This window comes from Hippocampus bargibanti, linkage group LG11 (genome assembly GCF_051943395.1).
Source record: "Hippocampus bargibanti isolate YZ-2025 linkage group LG11, ASM5194339v1, whole genome shotgun sequence".
NCBI classification, from domain to species: Eukaryota; Metazoa; Chordata; class Actinopteri; order Syngnathiformes; family Syngnathidae; genus Hippocampus; species Hippocampus bargibanti.
The window spans coordinates 220,951-247,733 of record NC_142744.1 but is presented as its reverse complement, the minus strand read 5'-3'; the positions used below and the strand labels follow the sequence as shown (position 1 = coordinate 247,733).

General features: G+C 44.9%; 1 protein-coding gene across 3 annotated transcripts in view; it reads left to right on the top strand.

The window, feature by feature from the left end:
* The window catches only part of astn1 (astrotactin 1), a 49,325-nt gene extending 22,561 nt beyond the window's left edge, over nt 1-26,764 (top strand). For all 3 annotated transcript variants that reach the window (XM_089008215.1, XM_089008216.1, XM_089008217.1), the window contains exons 8-24: nt 507-674; nt 845-929; nt 1,822-1,896; nt 2,490-2,627; nt 4,914-5,064; nt 6,164-6,330; nt 6,401-6,595; nt 6,679-6,806; nt 10,578-10,682; nt 11,429-11,617; nt 19,454-19,731; nt 19,794-19,927; nt 20,011-20,162; nt 21,455-21,590; nt 22,125-22,225; nt 22,319-22,502; nt 24,632-26,764. In XM_089008215.1, the coding sequence (XP_088864341.1) occupies nt 507-674; nt 845-929; nt 1,822-1,896; nt 2,490-2,627; nt 4,914-5,064; nt 6,164-6,330; nt 6,401-6,595; nt 6,679-6,806; nt 10,578-10,682; nt 11,429-11,617; nt 19,454-19,731; nt 19,794-19,927; nt 20,011-20,162; nt 21,455-21,590; nt 22,125-22,225; nt 22,319-22,502; nt 24,632-24,869 (2,624 nt within the window). In that variant the 3' untranslated portion in view covers nt 24,870-26,764. The remainder of the gene's footprint in view (nt 1-506; nt 675-844; nt 930-1,821; nt 1,897-2,489; nt 2,628-4,913; nt 5,065-6,163; nt 6,331-6,400; nt 6,596-6,678; nt 6,807-10,577; nt 10,683-11,428; nt 11,618-19,453; nt 19,732-19,793; nt 19,928-20,010; nt 20,163-21,454; nt 21,591-22,124; nt 22,226-22,318; nt 22,503-24,631) is intronic.
* Nucleotides 26,765-26,783: the final 19 nt, after the last annotated feature.

Below are 26,783 nucleotides of genomic sequence, written 5' to 3'. Positions count from 1 at the left end.
ACCAAAGAGGAAGGGAGAGGGAAAATGCGCAAGCTGCAAATCCCACCACAATCATCGGCGCCGTCGTCACATTCGCAAACTGCATGAATTGATCTGGACCTGAGGATGCTCTAGTTCAATACAACTGCCATGAAAGCTGGATAGCTACCTAGCTGGCTATGTATTTGCTATCTGGATGGCCAGCTAGCTATCTAACTGGCTATCTATTAGTTATATAGCTATCTATAAAGCTAGCTAACTGTCTAGTTAGCTATCTATTGGCTATCTAATAAACTTCCTAAAAAAATCTTTAGCTTTTTTTTTCTTGAAAAAGTTGTCGGCCACCCGGCCCGAGACGTTTTCTAAGTTGTACGCCCGACGTAAAAGTTGCACGCCCCGAGCATCTGGACTGTCGTTATTTCAGACACCGATAGATCTTTGAGACTTTCTTTTGGACGATTCCGACGGAGACATACACATCCTTCTTTCTTAATGCGTGCCTTGTCACTGTGCTTGCGCATCGGTAGGGTCGCGCTTTATTTTGCTGCAAGGAAGTCAACTGGACGCCTCGGATTGGCTGAACCCGGCGCAGATCTCGCTGTATTACCAGCAGAACGCCAGCGGGCCGTGGCTGAATGAACTGTGCGGCCGACGCCTGCTGGACCCCTGCGAGCATCAATGCCATCCGGAAACAGGTCAGCCGTGGGATTGATTGATTGATTTGACGACGCAGGTTGAAAACGGACCGCGGGCCGCACTTTGAACATTTTTTTCTGAAACATTGACAAAATGGTTCCTTCCGCACGCTCCAAAATGGCGTTGCGCGCATCCCCGCCGATGGAATGGCCGTGTTTTCTTTTGACAGGCGAATGCCTTTGCCTGAGTGGCTACATGAAGGACCCGGTCCACGAGCACCTCTGCATCCGCAGCGAGTGGGGGCCCAATCAGGGGTAAGGACACCCCCGACCCCTTTCATTGGCTTGATCTAAATCGCTTACCACAGCGATACCTCAGCTCACAAACTTAATCGGTTCCCAGAAAGTGTGTGTAAGGCGAAGAGTTTGTCTTCCAAGCATTCATTTCCCATACGAAACCATTAAAATGAGAATAATCTGTTCCCGGGTCCCCATAAAACATCATTTTCTACTAAATAAGCCTTCAAACTACACATAATGTACCTTATTTTATGTATAATAAATGTGTTATGGGATTTTAATTAAAGAAATAAACTGGAGTGTATAATCAAGTGGTTTTATTGACCTGGTATGTAGATATGTATTGTATTTCTTGTAGCTATCTATTAGCTAGCTTTCTATCTATTTGAGTATCTTCCAGGGTGAGTAAACGCTGGCGCGTGTGGCTGTCGCTGCTCGCCCACAGGAAAAACTGATCGTGTGATTGTAAAGTGACCTTGAGAGTTTTGCAAGGTGCTTATAAATGAAATGTATTATTGTTATTATTATTATTACATATTTATTTATTATTATTACTACAACTCGCTGCAAATGGTTGCCGGGTAGGGGAGACATGGTGAGGACATTGTTGCCGCGTCGTGGGACAACTTGGGGACCATTGAATTGATTTTTAAGTTGCTCGGTAAAAAAGTGACCTTAAGAGTTTTGAAAGGCGCTTAGAAATCAAATGGATTCTTATTATTCTTATCTTGTTCTTATTGTTTAATCTCGGTGTCGGCCTGTCGTGCTAATCCACTCTGATTGCAACACACACACACATTTTGGAAGCTTTATTTTCATTGTTGCTCGTTTGCTGTCGTGATGTCTCTCTTTCAAGATTGTCTGTCTTTTTGTTGTTGTTGTTGTTGTTTTGACCCACTCATCACAGGCCTTGGCCTTACACCATCTTCCAGCGTGGTTTTGATCTTGTGATGGGAGAACAGCCCTCCGATCGCATTTTCAGGTACGATGCATCCCTCAACTTGTTGCCATGTTTTGCCGGCGTCACTGGAGGTGTGAGGCTTTGAAAAGTTTGCTCGTATGTTGGAAACGAGATGTCAATTTTGCCCTTTTTTTGTTGTTTGTTTTCTGATGAGCCAAGAATCAACCGGAGACGCAAATGTGGCTATCGATTGCGTTCGAATGAAGCAAAGGTGGTTGAACCTGCTCCATGCTTTGATCACGCTAAAAAGGCCCTTAAAATGAAATGTGTTGTTATTGTTATTCTTCTTGTAAAGTTCTGAGACCAACGGTTGAATGTTGGGAGGCGTGACTGCGAACACGGCCCCGACCGATTGTCATTTTATGGACTGGACTTCCCGCAGCTGCCGAGGAAACGGGCCCCGCCGCAGGTGCCGTGGAGGCAGCAGAACATGAATCGCTCCTGTGTTAGGGCTTTTTTGGAAGATAGACCCCCCCGTACCCACTCTTTGCGCACTGCAATTTCTAAGACGAGAAAACTTCTCTTGAACCCTTCGCATCTCGGTCACCACCTCATCCAGCTCCTTTTCTCAGGTGGATTGTGAACGAGTTTTTGGGCCTCGCTCTCTCCTGCAGGTTCACGTACACCTTAGGAGAAGGAATGTGGCTGCCTTTGAGTAAAAGTTTTGTGATCCCGCCTGCCGAGCTGGCCATCAACCCTTCGGCCAAATGCAAGACTGACATGACGGTGATGGAGGACGCCGTCGACGTCAGGTGACAACGGCAACATTCGCTCGGCAAAATGATCCGCTTTTGTTTATTTTCCAGGCGCCGTTTGCCTGCCGGAGAGTCGCATTGTTTTCCTAACAGTTGAACACAAGTGCAGTCGTTGTTGTTTTTGTTTTTTGGCGCCATTTTCAACATTTTTCACACTTTTCATGAAGTCTTTCGTTGCCAGACGCAAAATGGCTCCACTCCAGGGCCGGACGGGCTTTTTTTTTTTCCTTCGGCGTTGTCACTTGAATTCCAGGACCCGCAGAATAGAGACATTTGGAGGACGACATCAACGTTCAATTCAGTCTAAGAAACCTCAGACTTTCTTCTTTCATTAGAAAAAAAAGTTAATTCCTAAGTGATATGGCTCTGGAGTTACCTGAGCTTGAAATGGGGAGCGGCTGTCCAAAATACAACACATATTGATTTCTACAGTGCTTGAACAACAGCTGAAGCTGTAGCAAAGCGCTAACATGGAAATAAGGGAAATGCCGCCCCCTTGTGGAAAAGAGAAAACATTGCCGGAGGCCATGGCCCGCGCTGTATCGGCACCCAAGCAAGAAATAAAAACAAATCCCGAAAATAGTTTTAGGACTGCATCAACATTCTATGCACCGTAAAATCTTACACTCTGTTCTTTCATCAGACAAAAAGAGTTCATTCCTAAATGATATGGGTCTGGACTTATCTGAGCTTGAAATAGGGGCGGCCGTACACAATACAATACAATTTTCATTCAAAATGTTGACATTTTCTAAAATATTGATTTTGAATTTGTAATATTTTTTTCTCAAATATAAGAAACCTAAGACTCTCCTCTTTTCATCAGAAAAAAGCACTAATTCCTAAATGATATGGGTCTGCACTTATCTGAGCTTGAAGTAGGGGCGGCTGCACACAATACAATACAATACAATTTTGATTCCTATTTCGCTTTAACAACAGCTGAAGCTGTAACAAAGCGTTAACATGGACAAAAGGCAAATGCTGCCCGCTTGTGGAAGGGAAAAACATTGCCAGAGGTCTGACCGGCGCTTTATCGGCATGTAATTGAACATTTCTTTACCGATATTTCTGATGGGCGTTTGAACAGGCAGCGTTTCTTTCTTTTTCTTTTTTTTCTGATGTGTTTTTTGAAGGCGCGCGGCCATCTTGTCCATCCGATTGAGTCACATGAGACGGAATGGCGCTTGGCGCGTGTGGCTGCCGCTGCTCACCCACAGAAAAAAACTTATCCTATGACTGTAAAGTGACCTTGAGAGTTTTGAAAGGCACTTAAAGATCAAATGTATTATTCTTCTTCTTCCTGTTTTGAGAGCGTCGTCGTGTTCCGGTCACGGTGAGGATACGGCTCAGTGAGGTGATGTGCGCTAATGTTGTTAGCGCTTGAGAATTGACTTTGGAGCGAAGGGGGGGGGGCCGCAAGGCGCTCGCTAAACAAGTTAGCGTGCATCGGCGTGTCAAATCCCGCCCTCATTTGCAGATTGTTATTTGCCCCGCCAAAATCATGCCAGGTAAAATTAGCCCCGCTTAAATGAACCACCCCCCCGTCATTTTATTTTAATGAGCGAGAAACTATTTGCCCCCCTTCCCCCCCCCCCCCCCCCCTGCGCCGACAGCTTGATCAACTGTAATTAGCGCCGGTGGTCCCAAGGCAAAACTGAAATCCAAAATAGAAGCTTGATGTGGAGAGCCCATTTGTACAAAATGGAACATCAGCTAAGACGTGTTTGGATCGCTAATGGCTGTTTGCTTGTTCCTCGCTAGTTACATCTGCAGGTTCGGCTTATATTAGCTAGCTGGCTATCTATTAGCTATCTATTGCCTATCTAGTAGCTATCTATCCTGTTATCTAGCTATCCATTAGTTAACTAGCTAGTTAGCTGGCTATCTATTAGATATCTAGCTATCTGGCTGGCTATCTATTAGCTATCTATCCAGCTAGGTAGCTGGCTATTAGATATCTATTAGCTAGCTAGTTAGCTGTATATCTATTAGATAGCTATTGGCTGGTTGTTAGCTAGCTAGCTAGTTAGCTGGCTATCTATTAGCTATATAGCTATCTATTAGCGAGCTAGCTTTCGCTGTATTTGAGTTGCTTCCGGGTTGAGTGAACACTAGTGCATGTGGCTGCCGCTGCTCACCCACAGAAAAACTTCATCCTGTGACTGTAACGTCACCTTGAGCGTTTTGAAAGGCGCTTAGAAATGAAATGTTATTATTATTATTATTATTATTATATATGTTTTTTGGAGTCTTGTCGTCATGGCGCCGTGTCTTTTCCAGAGAAGAATTGATGATCAGCTCGTCCTTTGACTCTTTGGAAGTTCTCCTGGACTCGTTCGGACCCGTCCGAGACTGCAGCAAAGACAACGGCGGCTGCAGCCGCAATTTCCGCTGCATCTCCGACAGAAAACTGGACTCCAGCGGCTGCGTGGTAAGTCGGCGTCATTTTACTCGCCCGCAACACAAAGCGCAATGGCTTCATCCAATCAAATCCCAAGGCTTCTGGATGAGTGATGTGTCGTTGGTGAACGAACCGGATCTTCGAGCTGGACTCTTCCGACTGAACCACTGGAGCCGGCTCTCATAAGGAGCCGACTCCCCCCCTCCTTCGGTTTAAGCTGCACGTGATTGGTCAAAATCATTTGACTTTTTTTTCTAAATTTGAATTTTTAATTTGTTGTGTGGACATCGAAGCTTACCTTTGTTGTTTTGCTGTAAATAGTTAAAAAGCTTATGAATATACACAATTGGAGATGAGACCTTTTTGTTGACCTTGTTTTGAGATGGGGCTTTGTTTTTGGCCTTTTTTTTTTGTAGCAAAAAAAATCACATTTTGTCTATTTTTTACATTCGTAATTTGTTTTACATATCATTTGACATGGTTGGAATTTTTTTGTTTGTTTTTTTTAAGTCTGTACCAGTGTGCTAAGTTGACTATTGCTACGTGTGGCTAAGGCTCTTTCCGTGTTGTCTAAGCAACGGTCTCAAGCAATAGAAGAGGTTGAAAAACTTAATTTGGATGAACGAAAAGCAGCTAGCAGGGGACAGTGTGAGTGAGGGTATTATTGCCCAGAAAGCGCGGCAACTTCACTCAGATATCATCAAGCGGCAACGACAATGACAAAGATAAATAAAACAAGTTTATGATCCAGTCCGGTTTATTCCTTTCATTACAATCCAATAGCACATTGATTATACATAAAATAAGGTCTATTTTGTGTGGTTTTAAGGCTTACTGAGTAGGAAATGATGTTTTTTGGGGACCTGGGAACGGATTATTCTCATTTTAATGTTTTTTTTTTTTTTTTTTATGGCAAACAAATGTTTTGGAAGACAAACTTTTGGCCTTAAACACTTTCTGGGTGTTTGTGAGCTAATGTATCACCGTTGAAGCGATTTAACTGGACCACGTGTTTGCCGATCTTTTGGCGGGGCAAACTTGGCCGGAGTGATTATTCGCAGGCATTTTGGACGGCACTAAAGCGAAAGCAACCTGACGGACCGTCGTCGTTGTTGTTTTCCTCCTGTAGTGCCCCCCGGGATTGAGTCCGATGAAGGACGGGAGCGGATGCTACGACCATCGCATCGGCATCGATTGCTCCGATGGCTTCAACGGAGGCTGCGAGCAGCTGTGCCTCCAGCAACCGGCGCCTCTGGAAGATGATCCCAGCCTTTACAACATCCAGATGTTCTGCGGGTAAGTTGGCTGGACGCCGATGGGATCCGCGCGGAGAATAGATAAAGAAGATGTCCGCGCGCCCGCGTAGCTGTATCGAAGACTACAAGCGGGGTCCGGACGGCAGAGCCTGCCTGCCGTTATCCGACGCCTGCTCGGACGCGACGGACTGCGGCGAAGCCGCCGACGTTCCGGCCAACCAAACGCTGTTCGGAGACCTGTTTTACGGCTACGACAACCGCACCGAGGAGAGCAGCGCCGGACAGATCCTCAAGGCCACCTTCAGGTAAGCGCCTTCTAAATCCGTCCGGCTGATGTGGTGTTGTCTTCTCTGGGAAAAGGCCTTGCCCCTTTTTGTCCGCCGCGCAGGCAAAAGAACTTTGCCGCAGGCATCGAGCAGCAGCTTCCCGATGGGATGGCGGTGGCGTCCGTGCCGGCAGAAGTTGAGTGTCACGAGCGGCTTTTGGAGCCTGTGCCCGACCCGCAATACCTCACAGGTCAACATTTTCTCACACGAGCACAAAGCACAAAGAAAGACAATTTCGCTCATCGTTGCATGGATGCACATATGTGTGTGTGTATATACAGTATGGGTATGTGTACGCACCACAGATTGGAAGACTGTTGTTCACGCGTCTGGTGGTATGTGGGTGTGTATCAGAAAGTGGGTGTCACGTGAACACCCCCCCTCCCCCCTCCCCCCTTAAGGCGTCGATTGGTCCAGTCCGCGGTCGCCTGCTTTGCTGCGGTCAGTGTATTTGTCACGGTGTCAGCGGTCCTTGTCGCAAGTCTCCCTCGGGCGGCCGCAGAGGTGAAGTCATTCATCTGCGGACTTGAGAGCCATTCGTCGGCAGGCCGCAAAACCTCCATCAATTATCCCAAACGGGGGAGGCTTTCAATTGGGGGAGGGACGGCAAATACATCTTGATGTCATTGGATAGCAAGCAAGCAAGCAAGCTACTCTGAGGCGGCAGGCAGATTTCCCTGAAGATGCGACCACTCGGATCGTGACAGGAAAGAAAAGCGGCCAAAACGGAAACAATCGCCAACACAACAATGGCGGAAAAACAACAACAACAACAACAACAACAACAATAAAAAATGGAGCGGCGCGCGTCCGTCCATGTGGACCACAACAAAGAAAGGCCTTCAAGACGGATCAACATTTTCTCATGGCCGATAAAACAGGACGGCGCTTCTTGCATCCAGCAAAATCACAATCACAATCAGAAGAATCATCATAATAATACATTTCATTTCTGAGCGCCTTTCAAAATAAAAAGCTAGATAACTAGCTATTAGATAGCTAACAGATAGCCAGAGCTGGCGCATTTTAGAAAATTGCCATTTTTTTTTTTTTTATTTGAAATGTCCATTTTCTACCGTTGTTATTATTATTATTATTATTTGAAAACCACGGCAAGACGGCCGTGACCTGATTGCAACTAGTTGTTGACAGCAACGGCGAGCGGTCGCTCCGTTCTCACGAGACGTGGCCCGCATTCGGACGCGTTTTGAGCCATTTGGATCGTCGGCGTGGACGGCGCCTTCTGGATGTCGTTCCTTGCCGTACGTCACCCCGATTGCCGTTTTCCCCCGACGCTCTCCTCCGCGCTAAATCATTCATTGGCAAAGTTGTCGTTCCGCTGCGAGCGCAGGCGAGACTCGCTAATGAGCGAGCGGCAGCCTTGAGATTTGGGACTTTCCCACCTGACTCGTTTCCATGAATTCGTCGCGCCGCCGAGCGCATCCAAACGGCTCGCGACTTCCTCATCGAAATGGAGGACGTGGGCCAAATACAGTAAAGTCTCGTTATATCGATATCGGATCTATCGATAGTCCCGGATATATCGATATTTTTTCGGACTCCTTTGAATATCCATATAACGAGACTTTACTGTGTATCAATCGCCCTCGGTTGATGCTTATTCGTCATTTTCACTGAAAAGTAGAAAAAAAGGAGGCCCGACACTGCCGTGTTTTTCAAGACCTTGAAAGCAGCGTGCGACGGTCGCGGCTCGGAATCGAAGCGGATTGACGCGAGACAGGAGATGTGAGACAATCTCTTTCGGTCAATGAACGCTAAGGCTCGGTCTTCGCTTTCGACATTTAGTTTGTAGCGGACGCGCACGTTCCACCGCGATGTCCCTTATCCACTGCTGAAAAGGATGCATTTATCGGCTCCTCTTTCATCTAGAAGCGCTTCGTGTCACAAAGAGGGTAGAATGACTCTCTGTGTCTTTGTGTTGTCATATTAGTTTGTTATTTAGTTGTTTTGACTTCAAGATGGCGCCGCGAGAGCGGCTGCCTTTTCAGTGTCTGAAATAACATCTGCTCGGACGCCCCGGCCGTGCAACTTTTACATCGGGCGTACAACTTACGAAACGTCTCCGCCCGGGTGGCCGACAACTTGTATTCCGATTTTGAAATCTTTGTCGGTTTTGGAAATTTCCGGAATTTCGGTTGGTTTGGTTGGCAATGTGCATAGTCGGCAGCCAATCAGAAGCCTGCGTGGAATAACTGCGCTAGCTACATTTTAAAGGGTTGTTCTCTTCTATATTGTGATTATCAATCCTTAATATGAAAAGATGGCTGTCGTGAGACTTGTCTGGCGAAAATCGATAGCAAAGGCCATTCATTTTGTTCTGCCAAGTGAGAATTGGCGAGCGGTGGGTGGGGCAACCGGCACATGTGAAAACAACAAGAGCAACACCTGCTTGTGGTTTCTGTGCGCCCGCCCGACTATTATCATCTGAAAGCTCGCCTCCCATTTCCAATCGAGATGATTATCCCCCGCAACTCCCAGCGCGGGTGAGCAGGTGCTTTTCGGACTCGTATCTCGGCCGCCATTTGCCTCAGAGCGAGATGACACAAAGACCGCAGGGGGAAGGAAGGAAGGAAGGAAGGAAGGAAGGAAGGAAGGAAGGAAGGAAGGAAGGAAGGAAGGAGTTGACTTTGCCGAGGAGAGCAACTTTTAAAACATGGCCGCCCCCGCGCAAGCGCAGAAAGGAAGGCCGACGTTCCCGATCCGTTCCGGAGAATCTTTTGGTGGAACAACGATGGGAGGTGGGAGGAAAACGAAGCCAAAAAAAAGCAAAAACAGGAAAACGCTGCCTTCCTCTCGTCTATCTGCCGTGTCTGAAATAACGTCTGCCCGGACGCCCGGGGCGTGCAACTTACAAAACGTCTCTGCCCAAGTGCCGTCGGGCGTTTCTGCCTTTTTAGGAAATTGACATTTACATTTTTTAAAATATTTGGAAAATTAGAAATTTCAATTTTAGAATAAAAAAAAATAGAAAAATCACCATTTTAGAAAATTTCAAAATATTTTGCATTTTTTTAAAAGATTGAGAAAAAAAAAATCACCATTTTAGAAAATGAGAAAAATGTTCTTCCTTTCCTTTCCTCACTGTGCTGCTGTGAAATGTCAATCTTTCCACTGCGAGACCAATAAAGGCTAATCCAATCGAAAAGCAGCAGCAGCAGCGGCGGCGGCGGCGTTGTTTGTGTCGACAAGAAGGAAAAGCTCTGGCGTGCCATCGCGACACCAGGCAGCGTGGCGGGCACATGAAAAAAAATGTCCATGGGAGCCGGTGAAAAGGATGCCAAGGTGGGGGTGAGGCGCCCCTCCCCCCCTTTGCTTATTTCAGCAAGTCTGTCTGACTTTCATCTGCCGCCGACATTCCAGCTCCTCCGCAGCCCTTACAAATATTGACATTCCCTGCGCAGCTCACATGCAATGTGTGTGTGTGTGTGTGTGTGTGTGTGTGTGTGTGTGTGTGTGTGCCTTTTTTCCGCTTGTTTTTTCAGTGTCAAAGCACTGAATTTGACATGCTTTTCTCTTGCGCCACCTCGGAGAGCTGTCCAAAGTGCGGCCCGGGGGCCGAAAGCAGCCCCCTTGTCAATTTTCTTGAGGCCCGCAGGTTTTGTCATCAAATCAATACATTCCGGCCAGCACGCAGACTGAAGGAAGCTGCCACCTAGAGGCATATTTAGCAACAGCAAATTAGGAAATGACACCAGCACCCCTCATTTTGTAAAATGGTGATTTTTCTCAATCTTTTCTCAATCGTTCCCAATGTTCTGAAATGGTCATTTTCTAAATCTTAGCCAATTTTCTTCATCTTTCAGTGCTTCGGTTTTCCGGTGTCCGAGAGCCTTCGGCAAGGCTTTTATTTTGACGCGATGGGTGGGCGAAAAAGATCCCCGATGGGGCGTCCGTCCGTCCATCGGTGCCTCCATGCCTCCGTCTTGTTTGTCGTCGGCAGGCGCGGTGAACTACAGCGAAGTGTCGGGCTACCCGCTGGTGCAACGCTGGAGTCTTCGCTCGGTGCTCTACCACGTCAAACTCAATCAGTGGGTCTTATCTCAAGGTAAATTGCTCCCGGCTTGAACCCGACTCACCCCTTTGTGCCCTCCAAACGTAAGCGACTGCGTCCGACGCGACGTGACGTGACGTGAGATGAGATTATGGCCATCTGCTGGACACCACTTGATGAAAAAAAGCCATCAACCCAGCTAAACGGAACACAATTGATGAGGAACTAGGTAAAATGATGGCAGAGAAAGCACCTCCAAGGGATCATTCCCTTGTAGATCATTCCCAAGACGGTGAAAGAAGAAGGCTATGTTCCTCATCAAGTGTTTAATGCAGATGAAAATGGCCACTCCATTCCATCAAGCCATCAACAACCCTCACAAAGGTCAATAAAACCACTTTATTATACAGTACAGTTTATTTCTTTAATTACAATACCATAGCTCATTTATTATACATAAAATAAGGTCTATTTTGTGTAGTTTTAAGGCTTAGAAAATTCTGTTTTATGGGGACCTGGGAACGGATTATTCTCATTATAATGGTTTTCTATGGGCAACTATTTTTTGGGATACACACTTTTCGCCTTACACACTCTGTCTGGGAACCAATTAAGTTCATAAGCCAAGCTATCAGTGTACTGTTACCGAGCCGAGAAAAAGTGGGAAAAAAATTGTCCCAATTTTTTTTTTTTTTTTTTTTTTTTCTTGAAAATGAGAGGTGCGCGTTATACTCGAATAATTAGGGTAATTCCTTGTTAGCGATGACTTGTTTTTTTGTTTTGTTTTGTTTCCTCGGCAGCCTTCAGTTCAGCCATCCATTCGCTGGACGGGGCAACGCAACGGAGCGACTTTGTGTCCATCCTGAAGGAATTTGGCAACCATTACGTCCAGGAGGCCACGTACGGCTTCCAGGAGTCCTGCACCATTTGGTACCCCAACAAACAAGTCCAGAGGCAACTGTGGCTCGAGTACCAGGACATCAGCAAAGGTAGGCGTCACGTCACGTCACGTCACGTCACGTCCGCCCGCCGGCGCTTTTCTCTTTTTTTCTTGCTCAGGAGGATTTTGAAAGTTGCTTCCGAGTCAAATGGAATCGGGAAAGAGTCGCTTTGCGATTCGACTCTTTACTTGAGGCGCTTTGCTTGAACCCCAAAACGCCAACTGGTTCTGCCCTCTAGAGGCTCAAGTAGGAACAGCAAATTAGTTTTTCAGAAGAACCTTGATTTGTCTCACACTGGAGAAATGGACATTTCACAGGAGCTGCTGTAATGGCAGCCGCTCTCAAAGAAAACCTCAATATCGACATCTTTCTTGTCATGTGTAAAAATATAGACAGTGATACCTCGGCTAACGAACTTATTTGGTGCCCAGAAAGTGTGTGTATCTCAAAATTAATTTCCGATAGGAAACCATTAAAATGAGAATAATCCGTTCCTAGGTCTTCATAAAACATCATTTTCTACTTTTCTAAGCCTTAAAACGACACAAATAGACCTTATTTTATGTCTAATAAATGTGCTACGGTATTATAATGAAATAAATAAACTGTACTATGTAATAAAGTGGTTTTATTGACCTTTATGATGGTCGTTGATGGAATGCAGTGGCCGCTTTGATCAGCATGAAACACTTGATGAGGAACGTCGCCTTCTTCTTTCACCATCTTGGGGAATGATCCCTTGGAGGTGCTTTCTCTGCCATCATTTTACCTGGTTCCTCATCAACTGTGTTCTGTTTAGCTGGGTTGATGGCTTTTTTTCATCAAGTGGTGTCCAGATGGCTTGTGCGGGATATTTGTGGAGCCTGATTGATGGGATTTTTTAACCTTGCAGGCTACACTCTGCCTTTGAACTATCAGAGATGAAACGAGTCCAAATTTCACTGTTTTCTCTCCATTTTCTCACTCTCTCTCTGTTGTCTGCCTGTCTCTTTAATGTTTAACTCACTCACTGCTGCGTACTTGAGCAATCACGTGGCTAGTTTAAACGACGACTAGGGGCGGGGAATAGAGGCCAAAAAAAGTTGGCTGCCATTTCCATGTTCGGAGAATGGCCTCGTTTGCCAACGACACGTCGCTAATTGTGGCGCTTCGTGTGTATCCTAAAAAATAGTTTGTATGCCAAAGTAAAATTGTCATCGATTTAACGTTGGTAAACCAAAAAGTTCACAAGCCAAGAGGTATCACTGTACGCAAACCTCCACATAGGAAGAGGACATGATTTTTTTTTTTCCTTTGACCAATTGAGATAAAACAGAAGATGATGTGGAAACGGAGCTCTTTGTTGCGTTGGGCTTCTTTCTTGTTAGCGAAGACGGCGCCTCGGAATATTTCAGGCTTCTCGTTGGCATTTCAAAAACTTGCATGAGCCGCTCGCCAACATAAAAGTGTCGGTGAATTCCCATCGATACGAAATGGCAGCGTGACCTCAATGAGGCAAAAATCGCAACGGGGGAACGCAACTTCAATTCCAAGCCTGCGCGCACGCAGTCACAATCAAGCTTGGAACGTCGGGTTGTTCGTAAACGAAGCGGCTCTTTGAAAAGAACGACTGCTGAGCCTGGCTCCCTATAGGGAGCCACTTCTCCTCCCCCCGCCCCCTTTGGTTAAAGCCACATGTGATTGGTCAAAATCTGTGGTACAAAAAAAACAAACAAACACACACACACACATGCTTTTCCTCGCCGCAGTTTGGATGATGAAAACTTGCCGAGGTCCTCCGGGTCCGACTGACTTTGACTCAGGACAGACTGACCACTCCCCCCAACCTCTAACTCGGTCAGTCCTGTTCGTTCCGAGTGTGAACCCGCTCACCCGTGCTGCCCTTTCACCTCGTAAAATGCAATCCATTCCACTAAAGCTTTTTTCCATGCAGTCAAATCTTATTCTCGTTTTTTTTTCACATTTGGCTGAACGCCAAGTTCTCATCAGAATCAAAATCTGAATCTGACTCTGAATCCTCTTTAATAATAATACATTTTCTTTGAAGCGCCTTTCACAGACAAGCATAGGTACTATCATAAATAAAATACAATTACAAATAGAATGCAATAAATAAATAAATATATTGATATTATTGGCCAAGTACAGCGATACCTCAGCTCACAAACTTAATTGGTTCCCAGAAAGTGTGTGTAAGGTGAAAAGTTTGTCTTCCAAACATTTATGTCCCATACGAAACCATTAAAATGAGAATGATCCGTTCCCAGGTCCCCATAAAACATAATTTTTGATTAAATAAGCCTGAAAACTACACATAATATACCTTATTTTATGTATAATGAATGTGCTATTGTATTGTAATGAAAGAAATAAACTGTACTGTATAATCAAGTGGTTTTATTGACCTTTGTGATGGTCGTTGATGTCTTGCCTCTTGATGATATCCGAGTGAAGTTGCCGCGCTTTCTCGGCGATCATACCCTCACTCACACTGTCCCCTGCTAGCTCCTTGAAAGACAACATTGCTAGCATGTCTTTCTCTTGTGTCCTCTTTGGCTTAACACTAGCCTGTGGCGGGCTCTTTTTCGGGCCCATAATAGCAAAAGTACTCCACTCGATAGCAAACCACATCTGCACTAAAAGGAAGGGAAAGTAGTGCGGCAGCCACCGTGGCGCTGTGTGTGGTTTGGTTCATCAGAATCATCATACTGATCCACAAAATCTTCATTTATTTATCTTGCCCCATCCAAACATATAAGCCTCCCCTCCTACCACCACATTTGCATATCCAATGGTGAATGATCCTCCTGAGCCCCACGTAGCTCTTTTCTCCTTCTTTCTCTCTCTTCTTAAGCTTTGGAATCCTCCAAGGCCTGAATTCCGACTCCCTCCCCCATTTTCCTCAACCTGCCTTCTGCTGTCACTCGAAGGAGGGGTGGGGGGGGGGGGGGGGTGCTTCTCTCCCTTCATTTGCATATCCCGGGTGGGTTTGCGTCATTGATCCTTCCTCCCATTGTCAGCAGGTGTCGATGCTTATGTTCTATCCCCCCCCCCTCCCCCACTCATCTTACAAGTGCTTACTTTATTCTATTTGCTGTCTATTAGCTATCTAGCTGGCTAGCTTGTTATCTAATTGCTGTCTATTAGCTATCTGACTAATTAGCTGATTATCTAGCTAGCTGTCTATTCGCTATCTGTCTAGCTGCCTAACTAGATGGCTAGATATTAACTAGCTGTTAGCTAGATAGCATCTGGGCTGTTTGAGTTACTTCTGGGTTGAGTGAACGCTGGCACGTGCGGCTGCCGCTGCTCACCCGCAGAAAAAAAGTAGCCCTGTGACTGTAAAGTGACCTTGAGAGTTCTGAAAGGCGCTGAGAAATGGATGATTATTATTCCTTGTTGGAATCTCCTTTCTCCCTTCTTTTTGGATCTTAGCGGCACGGTGGCCATTTTTGCCCGTCAGGCATTCCATCGCCGCTTCTTCATTCCAAGTGAAAGTTTCCTTCCCACACCTTGCGCTGACCTGCGCGCCCTCTGCGGCCTCCCACCTCGCCGTGTCCGCAAGCCATGACATTTTTGATGCGGCCAACCCAGAGTAGGTGAAAAGGTTTGCGTACGTGCGCCAGACGCACAACGAGAGAGAGGCGGCCAAGGCCGAGGTGTGAAATGCCGCCGCCGCCTACGCTGAGCGAGCGAGCGGGTTGGGACCGATTCATAAATGGACTCGTTTGAAGGCTTATTTAGTTGAAAATTCCGTTTGATGGGGACCTGGGAACGGATTATTCTCATTTTCATGGTTTCCTATGGGAAATGAATGTTTGTAATACACACCTTTGGCCTTACACACACTTTCTGGGAACCAATTATGTTCATAAACCAAGGTATCAATGTACAAAACTTTTTACATCCAGAAATAACAAAATGAATATTCGTAGTACCGTTGCATGTACTAAAATTATTTTTTTAACATGTTAAAAGTACATAAGTAAATAAATAAACGTCGTGGAGAAATGCCGCCTGCAGCTTTTCTACCGAGATGAAAAAAAAAACGTCACCCTGAAAATAGCAACGAGAATGTTGCACAAGTTGTCAAATTGATGACTTTCATCAAACAAGGTTGAAAAGGGCTCAGGCGCTGCTGTGCGCTACTTTCATCATCACAATAATTATCATCATAAATATGATTGACAAGTGCCTTTCAAAGATCTTTACAATCACAAAACAGGGACAGAAATAAAACCGCAGATCACATTTTCAATAGCGACGGATACTTAAGTGATATCGCTTTTATTTTGGGTGCTACCAATCCAATCCAATCTGATTGATGTAGCGCTTTAATAATAATAACAATAATAATAATAGTATATTTCATTTCTAAGCGCCTTTCAAAACTCTCAAGGTCACTTTACAGTCACAGGATCTAGCTAGCCAGTAGATAGCTAATAGATAGGCAACAGATAGCCTGATAGCTAATAGATAGCCAGCTAGATAGCTAGCTAGTTAATAGATAGCTAATAGATAGCCAGCTAGTTAGCTAGTTAATAAATAGCTAATAGATAACTAATAGATAGTAAGCTAGCTCGCTATCTAGCTAGCTAACAAATAACTAATAGATAGTAAGCTAGCTCGCTATCTAGCTAGCTAATAGATAACTAATAGAGAGCCAGCTAGCTGGAGAGATAACTTATAAATAGACAGCTAGCTAGCCAATAGCTAATAATAATAATAATAATGATAATTTAAAAAGTCATTTATAAGCACCTTTCAAAACTGTCAAGGTCACTTTACAGTCACAGGATAAGTTAGATAGCTAGCTAGCTAGATAGATAGGTAGCTAGCTAACTGATAGCTAATAATAATAATAATAATAATACATTTAACTTATTCTGTGACTGTAAAGTCAAAGTCAGCTTTATTGTCAAGTATGCTAATATGCCTGACATACAGCACAGTTGAAATGACAACAGACAATACGTGTCAAGTGAGGTCGTGACGTCGTGTAGTCGTGCAAAAACAAACAAAAAAAGGTTGACGTGAGGTCTTGCAGAAAAAAATAGAGTTCAGGATGATCGGACAGCGTATAGCGTGTACTCGGCGTTCAGTGAGTGTGGCAGTGGGAAGGGGTACGGGGGGCAGGGCTGGGAGGGAATCGTAAAGTGACCTTGAGAGTTTTGAAAGGCGCTGAGAAATGAAGTGTATTGTTTTTATGATGATGATTATTATTACATTTCATTGAGCTAAAGCTGAAGCTTTAAGGAAGCGCTTAACGTGGACAAATTTTAATTTGATTTTCCCGTGCATTAGGCGCAGCGTCACTAAGGCGCACCGTCAATGAATGACACGCTTCAAAAGGTTTTCCACATCCAAAGCGATTACCAGATGATTCTGTGTTGACATTGCCTGATGCAGTTGTTGTGGGTTTTTTTTTTTTTTTTTTTTTTTTTTTGGGGGGGGGGGGGGCATTTTGTCTTTTCCGCCACACTGCCTTTCAATGGCCTCATTTTGTTGGCACTCAGCGCGGCGTAATGGAAAAAGTGATTAACGCTAAAATGGCACGCGAGACATCCAAAGCCTGCGGGCCAATTGTTCCGCCATCGTTTCGTTTGTTAATTGCTTCTCTGGGGAGGCGTCAAGGCGCCCCCGGGGTGGCTCCCTCTGCCGCAATTACACGCCACCATGTTTCCTGCTTGTCATCGCATGAACCCCCCACTCCCCCAAAGAGTAACTTGTGGATTTGCCCCCCTACTGCCAACCCCACCTGTTGAGCACATTTATTATACATAAATACATAAAGTAGATTTTGTGTCGTTTTAAGGCTTAAAAAACATGTTTTATGGGGACCTAGGAACGGATTATTCTCATTTTAATGGTTTCCTATGGGAAATTAATTTTTGGGATACACACTTTTTGCCTTACACACTCTGTCTGGGAAGCGATTAAGTTCGTAAGCCAAGCTATCACTGTATTTGAGTCATTCCAGGATGAGTGAATGCTGGCCCGTGTGGCTGCCGCTGCTCACCCACAGAAAAACTGATCCTGTGACTGTAAAGTGACCTAGAGAGTTTTGAAATGCGCTTAGAAATGCAGTGTATTATTATTATTAGGATAAATGAAATGTATTATTATTATTAGGAGTCGGATCCTGTCATTCACTTCAAAGAGCCGGTTCGTGTGTGAATGACACGTCATTCATACCCACCAAATTGGAGGAGAAAAAAAAAAAACGCTTGAATTAAGAATTCTTTTTTTTTTTTTTTTTGTGTGTGTGGTGCTCCGCGACTTCATCGATCACTCAGGCACGCACGACGCAGGCGGAATTAGATTCAAGTCGGCCGATGTTGCGTGGCCTTTTTCTTTCCCGAAGCATGTCGCCTCGTGGAGATGAGAGCGCAGCCAAGCTCAAAGATGCTTCACGAGTGAGTGGCGTCACGCACGCCGACGGAGACTTTTGGGGCACGCCGCCACACCTCCGACACGCCACCTTTTAATAGAAAGTCCAGAACTTCACCTAATGTATTCTACATTTTCTCTTTCTTTCAGCTTTTTCTTGTGCGTGCGTGACAATGACAATGATCGGGGGGGGGGAGAGAAAAAAATGGAGGACGAAGCCGGAAGGTCGTGAAGTGATGAAAGGAGACCGTGGGAGGGAAATTGAACGCGGGCTGTGAAAAATCACATGTCCGGACCGGGGACTAATCAGAATCAGAATCTTTATTGCCAAGTATTTAGAACATACAAGGAATTTGTTTCCGGTTCTTGCACAAAATACGATGCAATACATACATATCGGTTGATATGGTGCTTTCGCAGTCATAAATCAGGGACAACGGAACGCTAGCTAGCTCACGGGCTAGGTTCTTGCTATTAGCTGGCTAGCTATCTAGTTATCTCTTAGCTAGAGAGCTTTCTGTCTATTTGAGTTACTTCCGGGTTGAGTGAACGCTGGCGCGTGTGGCTGCCGCTGCTCACCCACAGAAAAACTGATCCTGTGACTGAAAAGTGACCTTGAGAGTTTTGAAAGGTGCTTTTAAATGAAATGGATTCTTCTTCTTATTATTATTATTATTAATGTCACGTGCCGGTCGAGGTGATGGACCTTCCTATGGGGGGGGGGGGGGGGTCCACATGCTTGCGTATCAAATCTTTCAAGTTTGGTGCACGTCCAAGGCCCCTTTTTTTGTTTGTTTGTTGTTTATTTTTTTGTTTGGCTGTTTTGGCTCCAATCTTGAAGCTGCTGCAACGATACCGGATCACGTGTGGCCACTTTGTAAGCACGTGACTTGAGCATCCCCTAGTGGTGGCATCGAGCACAGCCGTGAGTGAGCTCCATTTCAAATGGCCTCCACCGGTGAAAAGGTCACAAGTGGAATTTTATTTTTGTTTTTTTGCCACACACAAACACAAACCAGAAAGGCGGATCAGAGGGACTTTTGCACCTGACAAATATTTTGGGGGCTTATTTGAGAAAAGGAAAAGTCATCATAATAATAATCATCATCATAATCCATTTGATTCATAAGCGCCTTTCAAAACTCTCAAGGTCACTTTACAGTTACAGGATCAGTTTTTCTGTGGGTGAGCAGCGGCAGCCATTTTAGAAAATGTTAAAAAAAATTGTAAAGTTGCCATTTTTTTAAAATTGGGGGCCTGATTGCGTCAATTAGTCATGAATGTGCAGTTCCTACTAGAGCCTCTGGATGTCAGCACTTGGCAAATGCAGGAAAGGTGCCCAATGTCTTCATTGGACACGGGTGGCAGTTGTTATCCATTTGAGGAGGGAGGCTACGGGCCGGGCGGAAATGGGCCGCATTCGGCCCGTGGGCCTCACTTTGGGCCGGCCGGCTGGCCGGCGAATCCGCTAAATTTGCGGCGTTTTTCTCTCAGGCAACTCCCCTTCGGAGGAATCGGAGGAGCGCGAGAAGGAGGCGCGGACGCTGACCTACCCGGCCTACGTGGCCAGCCTGCTGGACGCGGGCTCCAAGCGGATGGCGGCGGGCGTGCGCATGGACTGCAGCGGCCGGGGCCAGTGCCCGCCCTCCTGCCAGCTGTGCCACATGAGCCCCCGGGCGCCTGCGGGCCGCCGGCCCTCCCCGCCCGTCCTGCTGCAGATCACCAAGGCGGCGCCCGTCTACGAGTTGGTGTCCAACAACGAGACCTACCAGGTGGGCCGCGACGGCGTTTTCCCAGAGCGGGCGTCGGCTCACCCGCCGCCGTTTGCCCTCAGGCGCTGCGCGAGGCCACCATGAGCGTCCTGTGGTGCTCGGCGAGCGGCGACGTCATCGACGACTGGTGTCGCTGCGATTCCGCCGCCTTTGGCGCCGACGGGCTGCCCGCGTGCGCGCCTCTGCCGCGACCCACGTAGGTTGCGCCCGCCACGGCGGGCGGGGGGGGGGGGGGGGGGTCGTCGCCGGTGCTTTAGCGACTGGGCTCTTTGCTTCCAGCCTGAAGTTGTCTTTGGATCACGAGCCCAGTAGCTCTTTGCTCATCTTGGAGTGGAACCACGACGAGCCGCCCATCGGCGTGCGCCTCGTCGATTACCTCATCAGCCAGGAAAAAGTGATTGACAGGAGCGACCACTCCAAGGCGGAGACAGGTACCGTATCTCCGGATCCAAAATGGGCAACACCGTGAAAACTAAAAAACATTTCAAACAACAGGATGACAATATGTTCCACAAGACATCAATAATCATAATCATAATCATAATCATAATCCATTTCATTTCTAAGCGCCTTTCAAAAGCCTACTTGAGTCAGGAAACCTGTGAATTAGCTAGCTAGCTATCTGGCTAAGCGTTGGAAGGTGGGCGGCTTGTTGCCCTTTTAGCTTGCGGTCAACGACGCTGTTGGATGCCGGCTGACTTTTTGGGGTTGAGACCACACCCCCTCCCGCCTCCATAAGGCGTCGAGCCGCTCTCGCACGCCGATGCGCCGCGCTGAGCGACGACCGGGCCAAAGAAATGAAAGACAGGCACGAGACGCAGCGGCGTGCTTTTCATTCCAGCCGTCTGACTTTCATCTGGGGAAAGTGGGAGTGACGTGAAGCGGTGGTCCTCCCTCCCAAGCCCGTTTTTTTTTGTCTTCCGTTGGCTTCAAGAAGCTTTGGTCCAACGTGCCGTTCCTCCTGTCCCGTTGATTTGTTCTTCGTGCTGGCTTGTTTTTCTTGATTTTTCTGTCTTTGGCCGCTTTCTAACCTCTGCGTCGCTCCAGCCAATCCTTTGCCTCCGTGGAAGCAGGTTAAAAACAAACAACAACAAAAAGAAAACTTAGGTAGCCAAAAGATAGATAGCCAGCCAGCTAGCTATATTTAGCTAATACATAGCCTATAGATAGCCAGCTAAAAAACCAGCACAATAACAGATCGCCAGCTAGCTGGCCAGTTAGCTATTAGGTAGCAAATAGATAGCCAGCGAGGACAACTAGCTATATAACTAAGGGATCGCCAGCCAGATAGCTATCTAGCCGACCATTTAGCTAATAGGTAGCTAATAGATAGCCACCTAGACAACTAGCTATGTAACTAATAAATAGCCAGCCAGATAGCTAGCTAGCCGGCCAGTTAGCTAATAGGTAGCAAATAGATAGCTAATATAGCCAATAGATAGCCATCTAGAAAACTAGCTATATAACTGAGTTAGCCAGCCAGATAGCCGCTGCTCACCCACAGAAAAACTTATCCTGTGACTGTAAAGTGACCTTGAGAGTTTTGAAAGGCGCTTGTAAAAATTCACTTTGGCGTCACGTTAGCATGGTTGTGTGTGTGCGTGTGTGTGTGTGTGTGTGTGTGTGCGTGTGTGTGTGTGTGTGTGTGTGTGTGTGTGTGTGTGTGTGTGTGTGTGTGTGTGTGTGTGTGTGTGTGTGTGTGTGTGTGTGTGTGTTTCTCCAGAAACGCTTCTGAGCTTCGTGGACGACGTGTTGTCTGGCGCCAGGTCTCCGTGCGTGATGTTGGGGGACATTCCCAACCTGCTGTCCTCCTCCGTCAGCATGATCGTCCGCTGCCTGGAGCCCGACGCCACTTATATGTCAGTGACTCCGGACGGACGCTTTGGCCTTGGTTCCGCAACAATCCGCACTCTGTGTTAAGAATCTGTACTCTGTGTACCGTACAGTGATACCTCAGCTTACAAACTTAAATGGTTCCCAGAAAGTGGTTTTAAGGCGAAAAGTTTGTCTTCCAAATATGTATTTCCCATAAGAAACCATTAAAATGAGAAGAATGCGTTCCCAGGTCCCCATCAAACACGATTTTATACTAAATAATCCTTAAAACTACACAAAGTACAGTGATAACTCGGCCTACAAACTTAATTGGTTCCCAGAAAGTGTGTGGAAGGCGGCAAGTTTGTCTTCCAAACATTTATATCCCATAAGGAACCATTAAAATGAGACTAATCCGTTACCAGGTCCCCATCAAACATCATTTTCTACCAAATAAGCCTTAAAACGACACAAAATAGACCTTATTTTATGTATGATAAATATGCACCGGCTGGGATTTGAACTGGCGCCGCCCCTGTTTGCGAGGCCGCGCCGTAATTGTGGGTGTTCCCGTTCAGGTTCCGACTTTGGGCGGTGGACAACACCGGGCGTCGTTCCAGCCCCAGTGAAGTGACCATTAAGACGCCCTGTCCGACCGTGGATGACGTCAAAGCTCAAGGTGAGGACAACGACAATGAGAGACAAACCCCTTCCACCCCACACGTCCTGTCGCTAACCCGACGCCCGCCGTTTCGCTCGCGCTGTTGCGCAGAAATCGCCGATAAAATCTACAACCTGTTTAACGGCTACACGAGCGGCAAGGAGCAGCAGACGGCGTACAACACCCTGATGGACCTTGGCGCCCCGGCGCTACATCGCGTTCTCTACCACTACAACCTGCGCTACGAGAACTTTGGCGAGTTCACCTGGAGGTGCGAGGATGAGCTTGGACCAAGGTAAAGGCTTCCCGGGCCAGGACCGCCATTGGTTCCCCCCCCCCCCCCCCCTCCATTTTGAACACACCAAATAGCAAGCTAGCTAGCTACCTAGCTTTCTAGCCAGCTATCTAACTTGTCCTGTGACTGAAATGACCTTGAGAGTTTTGAAGAGCGCTAGTAAAGAAATGTAGTATTATTATTATTATTATTATTATTAGCTATCTCTTCGCTAGCTTGCGTTCTATCCATTTGAGTTACTTCCGGGTTGAGTGAACGCTGTAGTGTCTGGCTGCCACTGCTCCCCCACAGAAAAAAACTTAGCCTTACACTTACAGGATATTTATTCTGCGGGTGAGCAGTGGCGATAGCTCGCTAGCTAATAAATAGCGAATAGTTAGATAGCAAATACAATGTATTATTATTATTATTATTATTATTATTATTATTATATTATATAATTATTATAAATCTGGCCCCCTTTGACCCCCAAATCTGGCTTGATCCGGCTCCCGCCAGCAGATTTTTGGAGTGGCGCTTTTGGAAAGCTTTCGCCTCCCGCCGACAAGGCCGTTTGGCTTGATTTTATTTTTTATTTATTTTATTTTATTTGGGGGGGGGGCATTATTTTTTTTGCTTGCTTTTGATGCTTTAAGTGGAAGCAGAAAGTCAGACCGAGTCTGTCTATCTTCTTGTGCTGGGCGGAGGCCAGGCCTTGTCATCGCGGCCCACCCTGATCTTATTTAAGGCACACCGTTCAACATCAGAAATTCAACATGCTTTGGCAAAGAAAAAACTGCTTTCTGCCCATGTCCCCGCCTCCTTTTTCTCATTATTTTCTTTTTTTATTGATTGATTTATTTTGGGGTTTTTTGTTTTGGGACGACAGAATCTAATCCGAGTGGGACCTCCTGTTGTGTTTGGAGCTCCTCTCTGGGACATTTTTATCCCAGTCCACGATGGGATTTTTGAGCGTTGAGGGAGCGGCTACTTGGCAGGGCGCGAACACAGGGGTGTCTGCGTGTTTTTGGGGGGGGGGGGGGCGCAGGTTTGGTTTGTTAAAAAATGGAGGGGGCGGACCTTGGCGGGTGTTCTATACATACAATAGCAATTCATTGAAATTTATATTAGCCACACATACAGACAAAAATTGAAAATAAGCATTTTATATATTTTTTTTTCTATTTACAAATCGCCATTTTACAAAATGTGTTTTTTTAATAGAAAATCGCCGTTTTATAATTTTTTTTCATTTGAAAATTGCCATTTTAGATTTTTTTTAATTTCTTAAATTATTTTATTAAATGGTTTTTTTAAATAGAAAATCGCCATTTTAGTTTTTTTTGAAAGTTGCCATTTTAGATTTTCTTTCAAATTTCCAAAATCATCACTTTCAAAAATGTTTTTTTCATAGAAAATCTCTATTTGATAACTTTTTTTCATTTGAAAACTGCGATTTTAGATTTCTTTTACATTTCCAAAATTGCTATTGTCTAAAATGTCTTTTTAAAATTTTTTATTTTTTTTTTAATTTTGAAAACTGTCCTTTTAGATTTTTCTTTCATTTTCAAAATCGCCATTTCACAAAATGTTTTCAAAAATAGAAAATCACAATTTTATAATTGTTTTTTGAATTTTCAAAATTGCCATTTTAGATTTTTTTTGTCACTTTAAACATTTTTTTATAGAAAATCTCCATTTTATAACTTTTTATTTTTTGAAAATTTCCATTTTAGAATTTTTTTTATTTCCAAAAACTGCTATTTTCCGAAATCCGTTTTAAAAAAAAATTCAATACAGCCATTTTAGATTTTTCTTTATTTCCAAAATTGTTATTTTACAAAATGTTTAAAAAAAAAATCACCATTTTAGATATTTTTTTAATTGCCATTTTAGTTTTTTTTTTTTTTAATTTCCCAAATCGTCAGGTTTTTTTTTTTATAGAAAATCTATTTATTTCTATTTGTCTGCCGGCGCGTCGCCTGGCGAATGGAAAGAACCTGCGAGTTTTTGCTTCAGTCCGCTAGAAAAAGAATTGGATTTGTTCTCTTGTGTTGAAGAGTGAAGGGACTCCGGATACCGAGCCAGAGAAATGTTTTTGTCTTTGGGCGGCGGTTGTTGAAGGAAGCTTGTCGGTTTGTGTCCAACAGGAAGGCGGGTCTGATCCTCTCCCAGTTGAAGGAAGTGTCGGCGTGGTGCAAAGGGCTTCTGCGCCAGCCCAAAATCGGCCTGCGCCGGGCGTCCCTCAAGTTCCTGTCGTGCCGCTACAGCGACGCCGGCGCCGGCGGGGCCTTGGGAGCCAACTGGGACGTCCACGAGGCGTGCGACCAGCAGGCGCTCGCCGTCTTGTACAACGACTACGGCGAGCCCAAGGAGATCTCGCTGTAGCGCCCACGCGACCTTTGACCCTTCATCCAGCTTCTTTGCTCTCTTATGTCGCCTCGCCACTTTATTGCTGCTCGCTTTTTTTTTTTTTTTCCATTTTAAATGGAGAACAAAGGCTGAAATGTTCCTTTGAACAAATCTGCAGTTGTCGAATTAGCGTCACTGGCGTTTCCTGAATGTCTGGCATGATGGCATTTTCATTTGGATTGGAATGCCCCCCGACCCAAAATGTTTTTTTTTCATTTAATAACCTTTTTTGTCATTTTCCAAAATGTTAAAAAAAAAAATAGAAAACACCATTTTAGATGTTGCATTTTAGATTTTTTTTCAAAATATCAATTTGTATTTAAAAAATAAAAAATCTCCATTTTATAACTTTTTTTAATTTGAAAATTGCCATTTTAGATTTGTTTTAATTTCCAAAATCGCCACTTTAAAAATGTTTTTTTCAATCGAAAATCACCATTTTATTATTATTCTTTGACTTCTGAAAATTGCCGTTTTAGATTTTTTTTTTCAAATTTCCAAAATCGCCACTTTAAAATGTTTCTTTAAATAGAACATCTCCATTTTATAACTTAAAATTGCAATAGCAATTGAAAATTGCTATTTTCCAAAATGTATTTTTAAAAAATAGAAAATTGCCATTTTATGTATTTTGAAAATTGCCATTTTCGATTTTGTTTAATTTCTAAAATTGCCATTTTCCAAAATGTTATTTTAATCGAAAATCACCATTTTAGAATTTTTTTTTGACTTCTGAAAATTTCCATTTTCGACTTTTTTCAAATTTCCAAAATCGCCACTTTCAAAAATGTTTTTTTAATAGAAAATCTCCATTTTATAACTTTTTCTTAATTTGAAAATTGCCATTTTAGATTTTTTTTATTTCTAAAATTGCCATTTTCCAATATGTTTTTCATAGAAAATCACTATTTTAGAAGTTTATTTTATTTTGAAATTTGCCAATTTAGATGTAGAAAAATCGCCATTTAAAAAAATTTGGGCCTCATTCCATCAATCATTTTCTAATTTGCTGTTCCTCATTGAGCCTCTAGATGGCAGCACTTGGCACAAGCAGCTAACAGCGCTACTGCCCAATGTCTTCATTGTACATGGGGGGGGGGGGGATCAGACGCGATTGATGTAATGACAGGGAGGCTGCATTTGGCCCCCGGCCCGCACTTTGGACACGCTAGCTTAGGCATCTTCCGCTCACTTAAATGTATTCGCAACGAGACGTCGAAAGCTCGCCAAGGTTTTGCTGACAGAAACGGCGCCATTTCATCCTTTATAAATGATAAATATCGTCAAGTATTGTTGTTCAACATAATCTACTGTACGTACGCTAGTTGTGTGGCTTGCCCGCTTCAAAACGCGCTACTTTTTTAACCTGTGTCAAATAAGTCGTAAGTTGAAATCCATTCAAAAATGCCATCACGCGGTCGATTGCTGCGCGAGTGAGATGCTAGCTGGCCGGCCAAAATTGTCGTACGCGTTGCCGACCTGCTAGCGCGTTGCGGTGCCACAAGTGGAATTACAATTTAAAAAATGGAGGTACAGGTGTACTCACGACTCGCAAACAAACCCGTGGTCGTAAGTACACCAAGGGTTTGCCAGGCATTTAGCGAGTCATTTAGCCTCCGAGTCTCTATTCAACATTTTGGATGGATTTCAACTTTGGAGCATTTTGACTTTTGGTCGGAACGGAACTCGGTGGTAAGTCGGATGTTACCTGTAGTCCCTTTGAAACCTCGTGTGACTCGACGCGACCACGATTGAGAGAAAGAAAAAACGTGACCAAGTCGTTCGTCGCTAGCTGCATGATTGTGTCTTGACATGTCATCCAGTCAACGTTTTCCCACTTTGCTACTTGAACAATAAAGACGTGAAATGTGGCTGTCGGAGTGGGATTTT